Consider the following 13280-nt stretch of genomic DNA (forward strand, 5'->3'; position numbering starts at 1 on the left):
GATAAATTACTAAGTACGAAATTCAAATCAAAACCTAGCGATAAACTATTAAAATCTTTTACAGGCTAAGTGAGTTGAGACTTCAAAACAATCCTTACTTATGAAACAGTAATTAGTTTATAAAATATTAAGAATAAGAATCATAATAACAAAGACAAACCATTTTTACTTCCTCAATTAATGGCTTTACTTTTTTTCACTAAAATAACAACAAATAATAAAGACAGAACACAACATATTCACAAATTACTCTCCAAGTCTGGCATTCCATTTCCCTGCAGTTGCACTTGCGGCCTTCTCCCGGACCGCACCCCTTGCAACAACGACGACGATGATCCCAACGCCTCCTCCTTCGCACCCGACGTCTCTGCTGTCGTCTTCCCTGATGAGGCAGCACTTCCATGCACCTCGAGCGTCATCGCTTCCCTCCTCTCCTCCGAGTTCGCCTTCTCCGCCATCCTTTCTGGCCTGGCATCGGCCCTGCAGACCGGGCAAGTGGAGTTGGAGAGTAACCACACGTCGATGCACTCGGCATGAAACAAGTGCTGACAAGCCGACAGCAGCCTCACCGTCTCCCCTTCCTCCACCATGCTCAGGCACACCGCGCACTCCACCGTGCACGTGTGCTCGCCACGACGGCCTTCGGCGGTGGAAGCACGCCGGTAGGAGAAGGACCGGAGAGCAGCGATGGCCGAGGGATCGAGCCCGGCCTTGGGTCGCTCGTGGGGAGGGTCTGCAGGTGGTCGATGCCGTAGGAGTAGGTAGCGAACGTAGAGAAAGACTCCAAGGAAGACGAGGAAGACGGTGAAGGAGAGGCCGACGATCTCCAGGTTGTTCAAAGCGCAACAGATAGTTTGGTCTGCCATGTTAAAGGAGATTATAAGCCAACCTTGCTCTCGGCGTGCATATTGATGCAATCAGAAAGCTGAACTCGTGACTTTTTGCTGCACTGAGATGACACTAACTCCTCCTCCTCCTCCTTAAGACTCTCGTAGAATGATAGGGATGGATGCATATGTTCGGTGAGAAAGTCCGATCCATTAAGTGTAGATATATATATTTTAATCTTATGGCAGCGAAACGACACAATCTGGCACGCCAAAAACGATGGGCTAAGGAGATAGATTTACCCGGCGGTTTGACTATAGAATTCTAGTGACATATTTACTTTCATGACATATGGCCTCTTTCTTTCGCCTTTCGGGCTTGTGGAAAGCCAGATCCACGAAGCATAAAATCTAGCGAATAAGATACACTTTAGGAGGCGATCATGCCGACCATGTTCATAGTATCTTTCGCCCCTTGGTTTCTAAGTCCACGTACATGGAAGGCTCAAATTTATGCTGGTCTCGATCAAGCTCGAACATCGACTCACTTTGTTTGACCTCGGATCCAACTCAACCGGGAAGTGGATTAGGCTCGACTCCGGACACAAACAATCTCGTCTTGAGCTCCGATCTCCCACGGTCAAGGAAGAGATAGGTCAACAGAAGGAGCACGACATCAAGCGGACTTCTTTCCGGAGAAATATATGCTCGTGTCGATTTCTCGTCGGTGCAATAATTCGCGTCGTATGTGTAATGCTTAGTCGGTGACGAAGGCTGCTTCTTTTTGGCGGAGTCCCGTAGATTATGATTGCCACCTACGCACTGTGGTCCTTAAGATACGAATCGAATGGTCACAGGATGTAACCCTTCGAGAGGCCCCGTGCATAAGCGTCGACGAAAATGGAACGATAATAATTCGAGAGAAGGACGGAGGGAAATAATTGCATGAAGCAATATAACAAGAAGCTTTCAGAAGGAGGAGGGAGGACACAGTACGAGGATGTGTAGGTGCATCTGCTTCCGTGAAGTGCAGCGCTGCGGGTCTTTGCTTGTCCTTGTCGTGCTTTTTCACTTGGAAGGGGGAGATGATGTTGCTAATTAGTTGGCAGTAACTGGTAATCATCTGCGGCAGAAATCTCCGCTGGTTTCTGCTCCCCTGTCGCTCCGGAGGCTCATGCCATGGGCACGATGAACTGGAGTTGACTGTGGTAGAAACAACACCGTCCGGGAGACATCGGTAGAACTTGACGGTAATCGAGTTTTAAGAACATGCCCTGCCCTGGTCAGTGCTCTTCATGTTTTGTCGCGTGACAACCGAAGAGCTTCGCCGAGAATTGGTTCTGTGATTCCGATGCAGTTTGGAAAGCATATTAGCGTACATAGCACAGGCGTCAGATCCACACCGCAACGGAGGGCATATCTGATCGGCTTTAACGTTACAAAGATCACCGAGGAGATGTTGTACATAGCACAGCCCTGCCAATCTTTGTGAGTTCCAGTAATGTTCTTTTGCATCTAAAATAAGAACTTGCCGGGTGACATAATAGAGGAACGAGGTGAACGATAAGAATAGCAGTGGGTGGAAGAGGAAGCTGCTACTGTCTCTGCAGAAAGAGACCGACGCTGGGAATCTTCGACCGAGATGGGGATGCGCAATCATTTGAAGTGCATTCCAAATCCATCTCTTTGGGTTACTTCCTCTCTTCGGGTTGTTCGAGGAAGTCGAAGCCCCAGTTGCTGCTTCTTTTGCACGATTCAAAACACAGTATTACCAAAAAAAGTGGGAAATAGACCACTCATTCCCCAGAGTAGCAAGCACACATCTTGCCGGTCCGCATGAGAAGCGATCATTGCATAATCCAATCGGAAAACTACAGAGTTTATTCCTGAAAGTTGAAGCAGAAACACATTCCCACAGGCGTTTCCAGACACTTGCATTCCGTAAGGAAAGAAAGAAGAACATGCGATAAGCAAACTCAACGGTGACGACTACTACAACGACAACAACAACTGCAAGTACTCGTGATAGAACAACAGAGCAGGCTTCGAAGCCCGTCGAAGCAGAAACCGAGTGACGGAGAGAAGAGAAGCACCAACCAACCTCGGGGAATCAAAGCAGATGGCTTGTAGATAGGAACGGGCAGCGTTGCTCCTAGCATCACCCTCATCCGCAGAAACCAGGCAATCCTAAAAGGAAACATAGGATGTTACGATAGACTTTTTGGGATGAAAGAAGACGAGAGGAACACGGAACGGTTGGCATGAGAATTACCAGGGTGGTCAAAGATTGGTGGTGATCACTTCTCCTCTGATCAATTGCGAGAAGCAGAGGGCGGCTTGCTGGTGATGCCGTCGTGCTCCTCTTCACCCTGGAAACGTGCCGGGATGCGGAACCCTGAGAAACCGGCGCCGGATGTGAATCCAATCGTCGATATTGATGGATGGAGCGCAGGTTGCATCCGGTGATCGGTTGTGGCGTCGACAGGGTCGGCCCAAGCACGGATCGCGGGCGAGTTACTGGACTGAAGGGGTCCCCTCTGACAGAAAAACTGGCTTTGGCCGAGCACAGAGTGCAGCGGCACCGCCTGCGGTGGTGGAAAGCTGAACACGTAGCCTCCGCCGCCGCCGCTCGAATCCACCACATTCCATGGAACAATCCGCTGGCCCTGTTCGGCCCAGCCGGCTGGGCCAGCATCGAAGGCGATCTGCCCGGAGCTCGGGAAGTGAGCATTGTGGGTGGGAGGAGCTGGGCTCTGATGATATTGGAGGTGGTGGTGGTGATGGTGGCCGGATTCAGGATTGGGAAAGATCGGGTCTTGGAAGGATTGGAGGGATAGACGGAGGTCCTTAACTTGGCTACTGGTTCGCGACGGCACGTCCGGCGAGTAGGTCTGGAATCCAACGGAAGGGCTGGAAGATGGTGAAGTCGCAGCAGCAGCCGCCGCCGCCACTGGGAAGAACAACTTGATAGTATCAGCGATGGAGTCGGTGTCCAAAGATGGTGGCAGAAAACTCGGACTTTCGTTGCCGCCGCCGAAGCCAAAACGAGCAGAGACAACTGATTCAGCTGCTGCAATTGGTCCCTTGCCTGGCTCCCCAGCGCCCTGCTCGGTCGAGAGGGACTGACTGGAAGGCGGAGGAGGAGGATGGGAGGAAGACGCAGCGTGGGCGGCGACGATGGTAGCGGAGGGGCTCCAGGGAGGGAGCTCCGCGAGCTGGTCGATGGCGGCCTTGGCGTTCTTGATGAGCCAGTCGACGGCCTTGCTGGGGCGGTCGTAGCCGAGGCGGTCCTGGACGTCGTAGAACTGGATGGCGGTGTGGGCGGCGAGGCGGACGCGACGGTCGCGGGGGCCCTTGGCGGTGCACACCTTGCTGTGGCGGTCCTTGCGGCCGGTGGACCGCACAATGTGGCCTCCCTGAACCTCCACGATCTCCCCGATTACGCCGCCCCTCATCCCGCCACCATGCCTTGGACGCGGCTGCGGCCGCTGCTGCTGCTGATGGTGGTGGTGGTGGAGAGAAAGCTGGTTGTAGCCGAGGCTGCGATGGTTGTGTCCCTCCCCCATCCCCTCGGGAAGGTGTGCATACTCGGAGGAGGAAGCCGTGGCAGCTGAAGAAGAAGAAAAGAAATAAGAGCTCCTGTTATGGTGGTGGATTTGATGAAGCTGGAATCCTTGAAGGGACCGTGCTTCTTCTTCTTCGTCTTCTTCTTCTTCTTCACCTTGTTCGAGTTCTCGTGGCTCTACTCCTCCTATTCCTCTTCCTCCTCCTCTTTCGCTTTCTTTTGGGTCTGCTGAATTTGGAAGATAGAGAGCCCTTCGCGGATCCAGATCCTTCTCCCTCTCCTTGCTTCCCTGTTCCAGTTTTGGATCTTACGAGCTTTTGGCTACTGCTACTAGATCTTGTTTCTCTCTGCTTCCTCTTGCCACTTGTTTCCCTCCTGCTGCTGAACTGGTAGCATCCGCTGCCGCTTCGAAAAGGTTTGGCCATCCAAGTTGCAGAATTCCATCACCAAACACCACCACCTCAGCTCTTGAACAACCACCGCAGACCTCGGAATAAAAACCAACACAAGAAGCAAGGGAAGGGGAGGCAAGTGCTCGTGATGCTTGGATCCCAAGCGGATCAACAACAACACAGGCGAAGAAAATGGGCTCTTCCTTTATCTCGGAGCCAGGAGACCAGACGCAGGCTTGCGATCCCCAGCCATCACATTGTTTCAGCACAGAGGCAGAGGAGCACAAGCTAGTTGAGGAACAGCTGCAAGGACGAGGCAGGCAGACATCGGAAAAGAGGGTTTGGGTTTTAGTTGGAGGGAACGCAGAGAGCGAGAGAGAGAGAGAGAGAAAGGATGCTTCATGTGGCCTTGGGCCCCCACCCTGTCGATCCCAGTCTTGGGCAGAGGGTAGAGAAGAGAGAGACGGAAGAGACAGACAAGCGGCGGAGATTAATCATGCCGCTGATCTCTACCCACCATCTCATATCGCCAGGCCAAAACCCCAGCAGCCTGCACCCTGCTCCGTGCACGCTGCAGCCTTGTTGTGATGAGAAAAAGCAAAATCTTCCTCATTACAACCCCTCCAACTCTTTCCTCTCTCCTTCTCTCTCTTCCCATCACTTTCTCCTCTCTTTTGAGCTCGGACGACAGTGACGCTTGCACCTTTTGGTTTGCTCACTGATTTCTTTAAACGCTATGGCAAAAGAGACGCCACCTTTTCCCCTCCGCCTCTCCTCCCTTCTCTTCTCCCTCCAACTCACTGCGACCAACTGTAAACCGGCGTTTTACCCTTTTGCTGCCTTCTCATCCATCTCGACAGCGACGTCCATAGAACCACGCCATCTCCTTCACATGCCAACGATAACATTACCTTGTCCGGTGTGTCCAGAACACAAGTGCGGGCAAATTTGTGGCCGAAGAAACCGTGCGCAAGTAGCATGGTCTAGTCACTAAATGCCAAGACAACGACACCACACCATTCGACCCGATGATGACGACGATGGCTTCTCTTCACGATTACCTTATTATCCTTCCTTCCTTCCTTCCTCCGGCTCTGGAATCCACTTCTCCTCCTCCTTTCACCGCAGCAATCGTTAACGGGCTATAACCTTTCGATCATGAGCCATTATCCCAAGTCTGTCATTCTGAGCCGGGTTTTGATCTCCCCAATGTTGACACCCACTCCCTGACATGCACACACGCACATCTTCCTTTTTGTCGACTCTCTTCCGCAATCCGTGACGACATTCCCCGAGCCGTAGTAAATGGACAACACAGTCAAGGCTTTAACCCCAGCACAGCGCATTCACGTTCCTCTCAAGGGCCCAGATTAAGTTTGATGTTGACGTTTGGACATGTGATCATGCCATCAACACTGCATGATCATACAAGATTAAAGTGAGCTGATCGAAATAATTAAGCGTACACAATCTTAACTCTAATCGAACAGATTGTTGTTGTGAGTTAAACTCGGATCACATGACCTCATCGAGAACGGTCTTCGACCGACGGCAGCACGTTTAAATTGCATAAACAATCTACTTGCGTTGACTGCCCTCGAATCCTACGTTCAGTAACAACAAGCTTCCGAAAGAAAAGCATTCAAAATATATATTATCATGGGCAGTACCGAATTGAATTATTGTATCGAGCATCCTGCTTCTTTTCTCGATCTATATGGGTGAAGAAAAGGAGCACAAAACTAGGTGGAGGAATCAGTGGATTTCTGACTCGGAAGAAAAAGTAAAAAGGAGTGATTTGTGAATGAGCTGCATGCCGTCCCATTCTTTTTCTTGTCGCCCCTCACAGGCACAAAATATCAGCTGCGAAATCCAGCAGAAATGGAATCAGATGCCGAGGCTACTCCTCTTTACACTACGTTGGGTCTGGTCTATCACAGGCCTATGCGCATTCCTTATTCCTTCATCCACACCTCAGTTCCCGGTTCCCGCCTCCAAACCAAAGCCATTTCATCCCACCCCCCATCGTGTCCCCAAGCTCGATTTTGCTTCTTTTTCCATCTTTGTTGCCTATTTTGAACTCAAGGAGTCAATCACCGGAGGATTATAATATTAGGAGGGAGACATATACTGTAGAACCCTTTAAGGTATCCTATCTGGGACTAGATTTAGTCTGAATCAACACGAACGATTTGAATGCATGTTCTTTCTATTAAAAAGTAGAGCTCAGAGGAACCTTGGCCGGTAGCGAACATATTCCTCGGCCAGAAGCAGCGCAACAACGTAGTTCAACTTGATTCCTTGCTCATTGTACCACAAGCCTGGTTTCCACTCCCCACGTTCTCACCTTTTCTTCCACTGACAAGTGATCTTATGGTCCTGTCGTCAAGTTGCGTGGATGAAAGGAGAGTGCTACGAAAGAGAAGGAAGAACCAGTTCTCGAGATGCCATTGCTCCTACTTGGATAGCCTAACCATGTTCTCCGCTATAAATTTCGACACCTACTCCGAACTGTACAATTTAATGGTCATCATGGTATCGAGTGAGCATTATCACAAACTAGAGCTTGTGTCGCCCCTAATGCCTAGAGGCATGGCGTTCATAGTCCACTGCTCATTATCCACGCCATCTCCGTGTGCCTTCCCGTTGAATTCTTCCGGCTAGAAGTGTCCAATTTAATGGTCACCATGGTATCGAGTGAGCATGATAAAAAACTAGAGCTTGTGTCACATCTAATGCCTAGAGGCGTGGCGTTCATACTCCGGTGCTCATTATCTGATAGCTGCTATCATTATCTACGCCATCTCCTTGTGCCTCCCTGTTGAATTATTCCGGCAAGTCATATGATATTTCTATGCAGTTGAGATGTATAATTTATATATCTATGGAACTCGATATATCTATTATCGTTAGTCCGATTTTAATATATCCTTTTAATTATTACATCATAAAATGAGCATATATATATATATATATATATATATATATATAAAATACAAAATCTTATGATCTTAATCTTCATATCCAATGTGATAAAGTACTCACTTAATATATAAGCAGCTCTAACTTGCAATCAAGAAACAAATATGCAAATAATCGTATGTGGTGTTTGCTGAATTGGGCCGCGGGACTGCTTTTCTGACATTGTAGCCGTGGGCCGAACTGTTGGGACTGTGAAACTGTGGGATGGAAGTCGAGAAGATTGTCCGAAGTTTCATGTTCCAAAAATTGCCTCAGGGCTTGTTATCGTGATAGGGGCCACCCAAAGTCGATGCTATTGCCATATCTCATGTCTTGTTAGTCAAGACACAAAACCGAAAATTTTGAATCGTCACCGCCCGCAACAGTGGAAGTGAGATTTCTGCAGCAGATCGAGCGGCTGAAGAACAACATATCACCAGCGCATCCTGTTCATGGTTTGCCAGCATATCACTAGGTTCTCGTGGATAAGAGTCGATATCTCTTGTGATAACAACCTCAACAACAGTCAAGATCTCCGATAACAACCTCAATAACAGCTAAGATATCATAAAATTGTTAAGGAAAATCCTCTTATGTTGAGAAAAATTCTTCCTTATAAACATAAATATATATAAATATGAAGTATTGTGTATTGTTTCAATCAATACAATCTTCTTCTTTTTATTTCATTTCTATCATGGTATCAAAGCTCTCACCATGAAGGCCACGTCTAAACATCTCGAAGTGGACTCCACGCCACGCCCTCTTCCTCTTCCTGTAGAAGCAGAGCCGATGCAGCCTCGTAACTGCAGAACTACTGCACAGAGATCTGCGGCTTTACACAATATTGATCATTGTCAATATTGATCAATAACCCACAACCCATTTGTCACCATTTGCCACCAACACCTCTTTCTCCTTGATTATTGTCTCTGCAGACTTCTAGTTGCTCCCACATATTGGTACATATCTTACATATGTCCTCATCATCTATCTCTGATGCTCCCATTATTGTTCCTACAGGGAACCACAGTATTTTTCCACATACAGGCCTTATCTCCATAAATGTAGTAACCCTTATTTCCTTCAAATTATTCAAAGATGATAACTACACATCCTGACGTGCTCAATTCTCTAATCTACTATTTGGATATGATCCTTTAGGCTATGTCGATGGCTCTCTTCGTTGTCCACCAGCAATACTTAACATCCCAGGTGCACTCAGTCCAGTACCAAATCCGAACCATAAATTATGGTTACGTCAAGATCGTCTCATCTTTTAAGTTGCTGAAAAACTCTATGATAAGTTGATTGATTATGAGATAGATCTTAAGCGTGAGGATAAGTTGTCAGGACCATCTATCACAGCTCAAGTCAGTTAAAAATCTAAAAAGAAGAGCACCCGGTATAACAAATCTATCAACAAAGGTTTAGCCATGCCTGCACTTGTGGGCTCCAAACAAACCTCTCCTCCTCGGCATTTCAATTATAACCATCAAGGTGACTACTTCAATTATCCTCAACCCTGGTATCCTGATCACATAAATCAACAAAGAGTTATTTGTTAACTATGTGACAAAGTTGGCCACTCTGCAAAAGTCTATAGAACTCGACTCAGACTTCATCCTCTATCGCATTGGCCTCACGCAAATCTTATAGCTATTCCGACTACTGGTCATCATCACATCACCTCTGATTTACAAAACTTGTCTGTCCACAATGACTATGGCGGAAACGAAGACATCATCATCAGTGACGGTAATGGACTCCCCATTACTCGTACTAGTTCTACAATACTTAATTCATATAGCATTTTATTTACGCTAGATGATGTTTTGTGTGCACCCCACATCAAACGAAACCTCATTTCTGTTTCTCAATTCTACAAATAGAATCATACCTCAATTGAATTCTTTCCTAACTCCTTTCTTGTTAAGGATTTGAGCACGAGGGCACCCTTGGTCCGAGGCCAGAGTAAAGACAATATTTATGAGTGGCCGTCAGTTCCACAAATCACCCAATCCACTGCCTACTCTTCGGTCGCAGCTCCAACTGATGTGTGGCATCGTCGTCTTGGTCATCCCTCAACTTTTATTCAGCAAAAATTACTTTCCCGTTATTCTCTTCTTACGCTTACAACCAATAATATCATAACTCATTGTGATGCTTATTTAAGTAATAAAAGTCATAGACTTCCCTTTGGAAAATCCTTCATATCTTGCTCTAAACCCCTTGAGGTTATTTACACTGATGTTTGGGGCTCCGCTCTAATCACTTCCTTTGACAAATTCAGATTTTATGTCATTTTCGTAGACTACTTTACCAAATACACATGGTTATACCCTCTTCACCATAAATATGAAGTTTTCATAGTCTTTACCAACTTTCGAAGATTGGTCGAGAACTTCTTTCAGTCTAAAATTAAAATTATTTACTCCGATGGTGGCGGTGAATATCAATCCCTCACATCCTGCCTATCTGCTTGTGGTATACAACACCTCAAGTCGCCTCCATACACTCCTTAACTCGTCGATTCTGCTGAACGCAAACATCGACATATAGTTGAAACTGGTCTCACACTTCTACACCAAGCCTCTATGCCGCCAACTTTTTGGACTACAGCATTTCAAGCTATCGTCTATCTCATTAATCGTATGCTTACTCTTGTCCTTGAGTACGAGTTACCATTTGAAAAATTATTTCACAAATCCCTAAACTTTTAAAAACTCAAAGTGTTTAGATGTTTATGTTATCTATGGCTCTGTCCCTATGCCTCACATAAGTTAATATCAAAATCTAAATCTTGTGTTTTCATTAGATACTCTCTTGACCATAATGCTTTTCGATATTATGAACCCAATCTCGAAAAGTTTTTACGTCTTGTCATGTTATTTTTATAGAGACTACCTTTTCGTTTCACAACCCTGAGTCTCCTACTGTATAACCTACTCCATCACATATACATCATTGGAGTACGCCATCAATCTCATAAATCGAAACTCCCATAATATCATCCAGTCATTCTCCTCAGGATTCACACTCTCTTCTTCTCCCGGTGCAACATCTCCTGGTGCAACAGCTCCTCACCCTCTCCATTGTGCCTCTCCCTTCTTCACAAGGTTCCTCTATGACTAAAGGTATTCCCTCAAAATTATTCACTACCTTTATCCTCTTTTAGGACCAATGACACTGAAGTCTCTCAGCCTATCCTAATCTATGCCCCTCCACCACCCATACCTACAACACCCTCTACAGCCCTTGGATATCCAATGACAAAACGCTCCAAAAGTGGTATCTTTAAACCACGACAAATCCTTGACCTACATACCATCACAACATCCTCATTAGAGACCACTGAACCTACCACAATTACTCAAGCCCAAAAATCTCAATATTGGCGTAAAACCATGTGTGAAGAATATGATGCATTCCTCTATAATTCTACATGGACCCTTGTACCCTCTCATTGCACACAAAACATCATCGGGTGTAAGTGGGTCTTTCGAATTAAGCGAAATCCAAATAGATCCGTAACTAGATATAAAGCGCGTCTAATGGCCAAAGGGTTTCATCAACGACTTGGTGTTGACTTCACATAGATATTCAGCCCTGTTGTTAAACCCATAACAATCCGACTTATTCTGAGTTTGGCCATCTCAAAAGGCTGGCATTTACGTTAACTCGACATTAACAATGTCTTTCTACAAGGGACCCTAACTGATGATGTCTTCATGCAGCAGCCTCTTGGCTTCATCCACTCTCAATATCTAAAGCATGTTGATAAACTACAAAAAGCTATTTATGGACTTCGTCAGGCTCCAAGAGCTTGGTACACCGAACTTGGTTCGTTTTTGGCATTAATTGGCTTCATCAACTCTAAGTCTGATACCTCCTTATTTCTTCGCCACCAAAGTGACAATATATTATATCTTCTGGTATATGTGGATGATATTATTGTCACAGGCAACAATCATATGGAAATCAAGGCATTCTTCAAGCATTTAGCAGATCGATTCTCCCTTAAAGATATAGGAACCTTGAGCTATTTTTTGGGAGTGGAAGCAACATACACATCTTTCGGGCTCTTCCTATCACAACGAAAGTATATTCAAGATCTATTATCTAAAACGAACATACAAGATACAAAGGCAGTTACAACACCTCTGTCTACTGGCGAGTCGCTCAAACTATGTGATGGAAGCCCTGCTACAGACCCAACTCAATACCGTCAAGTCCTTGGCTCCTTACAGTACTTATCTCTCACCCATCCAGATATCTCATTTGCGGTCAATAAATTATCCTAATTTATACATCGACCATCTACTATGCATTGGTCTGTAGTCAAACAAATATTGTGATATCTTCACGGGACTATCAATCATGGCCTCTTTTTTCGCAAACACTCCCCCCTTCATCTCCATGTCTTTGTTGATGCTGATTGGGCAGAAAATTTTGATGATAGAATATCCACATCGGGGTATATTCTCTTCCTTGGACCTAAATCAATCAGTTGAAGTTCCAAGAAGCAAAAGACAATTGCATGTTCTACAACCGAAGCTGAATATCGTGCCATTGTCACCGCTGTTGTAGAACTCAATTGGGTCATGAATCTCCTCAAGGAACTTGGCATCAACATCAACTCTACTCCTACAATATATTGTGACAATGTCGGAGCCACTTATCTATGCGCCAATCTGGTATTCCACTCCAACATGAAACACATCACCATCGACTTTCATTTTGTGTGAGAACAAATTGTCAGACATCAACTACGTGTTTCTCACCTAAATAACAGCTAAGATCTCTCCAACGACATGATAAGATATCATAAAGCTGTTAAGAAAAATCCTCGAGGAAAATTCTTAATTATTCTCAATCATAAATATGAAGTATCGTGTATTATTTCAATCAATACAATATTTTCTTTCTATTTGATTTCTATCACTTATGTTGAGACCTATTTGGTTCAAGTTTATAGCTTGTTCGGGGTTAGCATCCTTAGGACATCTGCAGACGGTCGGTGGGATCCTGCCATGCCATTCAATGCAAGGTTGTAGAGAAATGCTTGTTCGATTATTCAGCCGGTGATGAAGCAGGGATTCACGTTGAAGAGCGAGCTTGCAGAGAAGGCACGGCATAGTTTTTGCGCAGACGAACCTCGTTTGCAGGTGCGTAGGCGTTAACGTTGGGTTGCCATCATGGCTGGAAAAAGAAGGCCGGCTAATCTCTACGCCCTCTCTCTCTCCGGTCTTCGAAATCGTCTTCTGCTCAACCAGTGCTTTCATCGCCTTCCGTTACCTACCTTGTTTCACCGGTGTCATTGTCCACCTAGCTAACCACCGCTGCTGTTACGAAGCGTCCATCCGTGGCTTTAACCTGGCGTGCACCATGTTTCACCTGCGACTGTTCAAGCCTGAGCCTCCGCTACTTTTGGGTGGTGGAGTTGGTTCGCCTGGTCTTTTCCATTACAGCTGGATCGAACGCAAAGTTTCCTGCAACTACACACTAGCAACTACTGATGTGTAGCTAATGCAA

General features: G+C 46.1%; 2 protein-coding genes across 2 annotated transcripts; both read right to left on the reverse strand.

Moving 5' to 3' along the window:
* Positions 1–239: 239 nt before the first annotated feature.
* Positions 240–866, reverse strand: LOC135680350 (RING-H2 finger protein ATL39-like). The gene has a single exon (XM_065194230.1). It carries the CDS (start codon positions 864–866, stop codon positions 240–242), a length of 627 nt encoding a protein of 208 aa, XP_065050302.1.
* A 1816-nt stretch (positions 867–2682) lies between these two features.
* LOC135587910 (transcription factor PCF5-like) lies at positions 2683–5346 on the reverse strand. The gene is made up of 2 exons (XM_065079768.1): positions 3100–5346; positions 2683–3014 (listed from the first exon to the last, which is right to left on the reverse strand). The coding sequence occupies exon 1, from the start codon at positions 4391–4393 to the stop codon at positions 3140–3142; it is 1254 nt and encodes a 417-aa protein (XP_064935840.1). The 5' UTR covers positions 4394–5346; the 3' UTR covers positions 2683–3014; positions 3100–3139.
* Between the last annotated feature and the right edge of the window lie 7934 nt (positions 5347–13280).

The sequence above is a fragment of the Musa acuminata genome, chromosome BXJ1-8 (assembly GCF_036884655.1).
Source record: "Musa acuminata AAA Group cultivar baxijiao chromosome BXJ1-8, Cavendish_Baxijiao_AAA, whole genome shotgun sequence".
Lineage (NCBI taxonomy): Eukaryota > Viridiplantae > Streptophyta > Magnoliopsida > Zingiberales > Musaceae > Musa > Musa acuminata.

Excerpts from the sequence above, each read along its gene's own strand:
- LOC135587910 (XM_065079768.1), bottom strand. The coding sequence starts at position 4,393 with ATGGGGGAGGGACACAACCATCGCAGCCTCGGCTACAACCAGCTTTCT.
- LOC135680350 (XM_065194230.1), bottom strand. The coding sequence starts at position 866 with ATGGCAGACCAAACTATCTGTTGCGCTTTGAACAACCTGGAGATCGTC.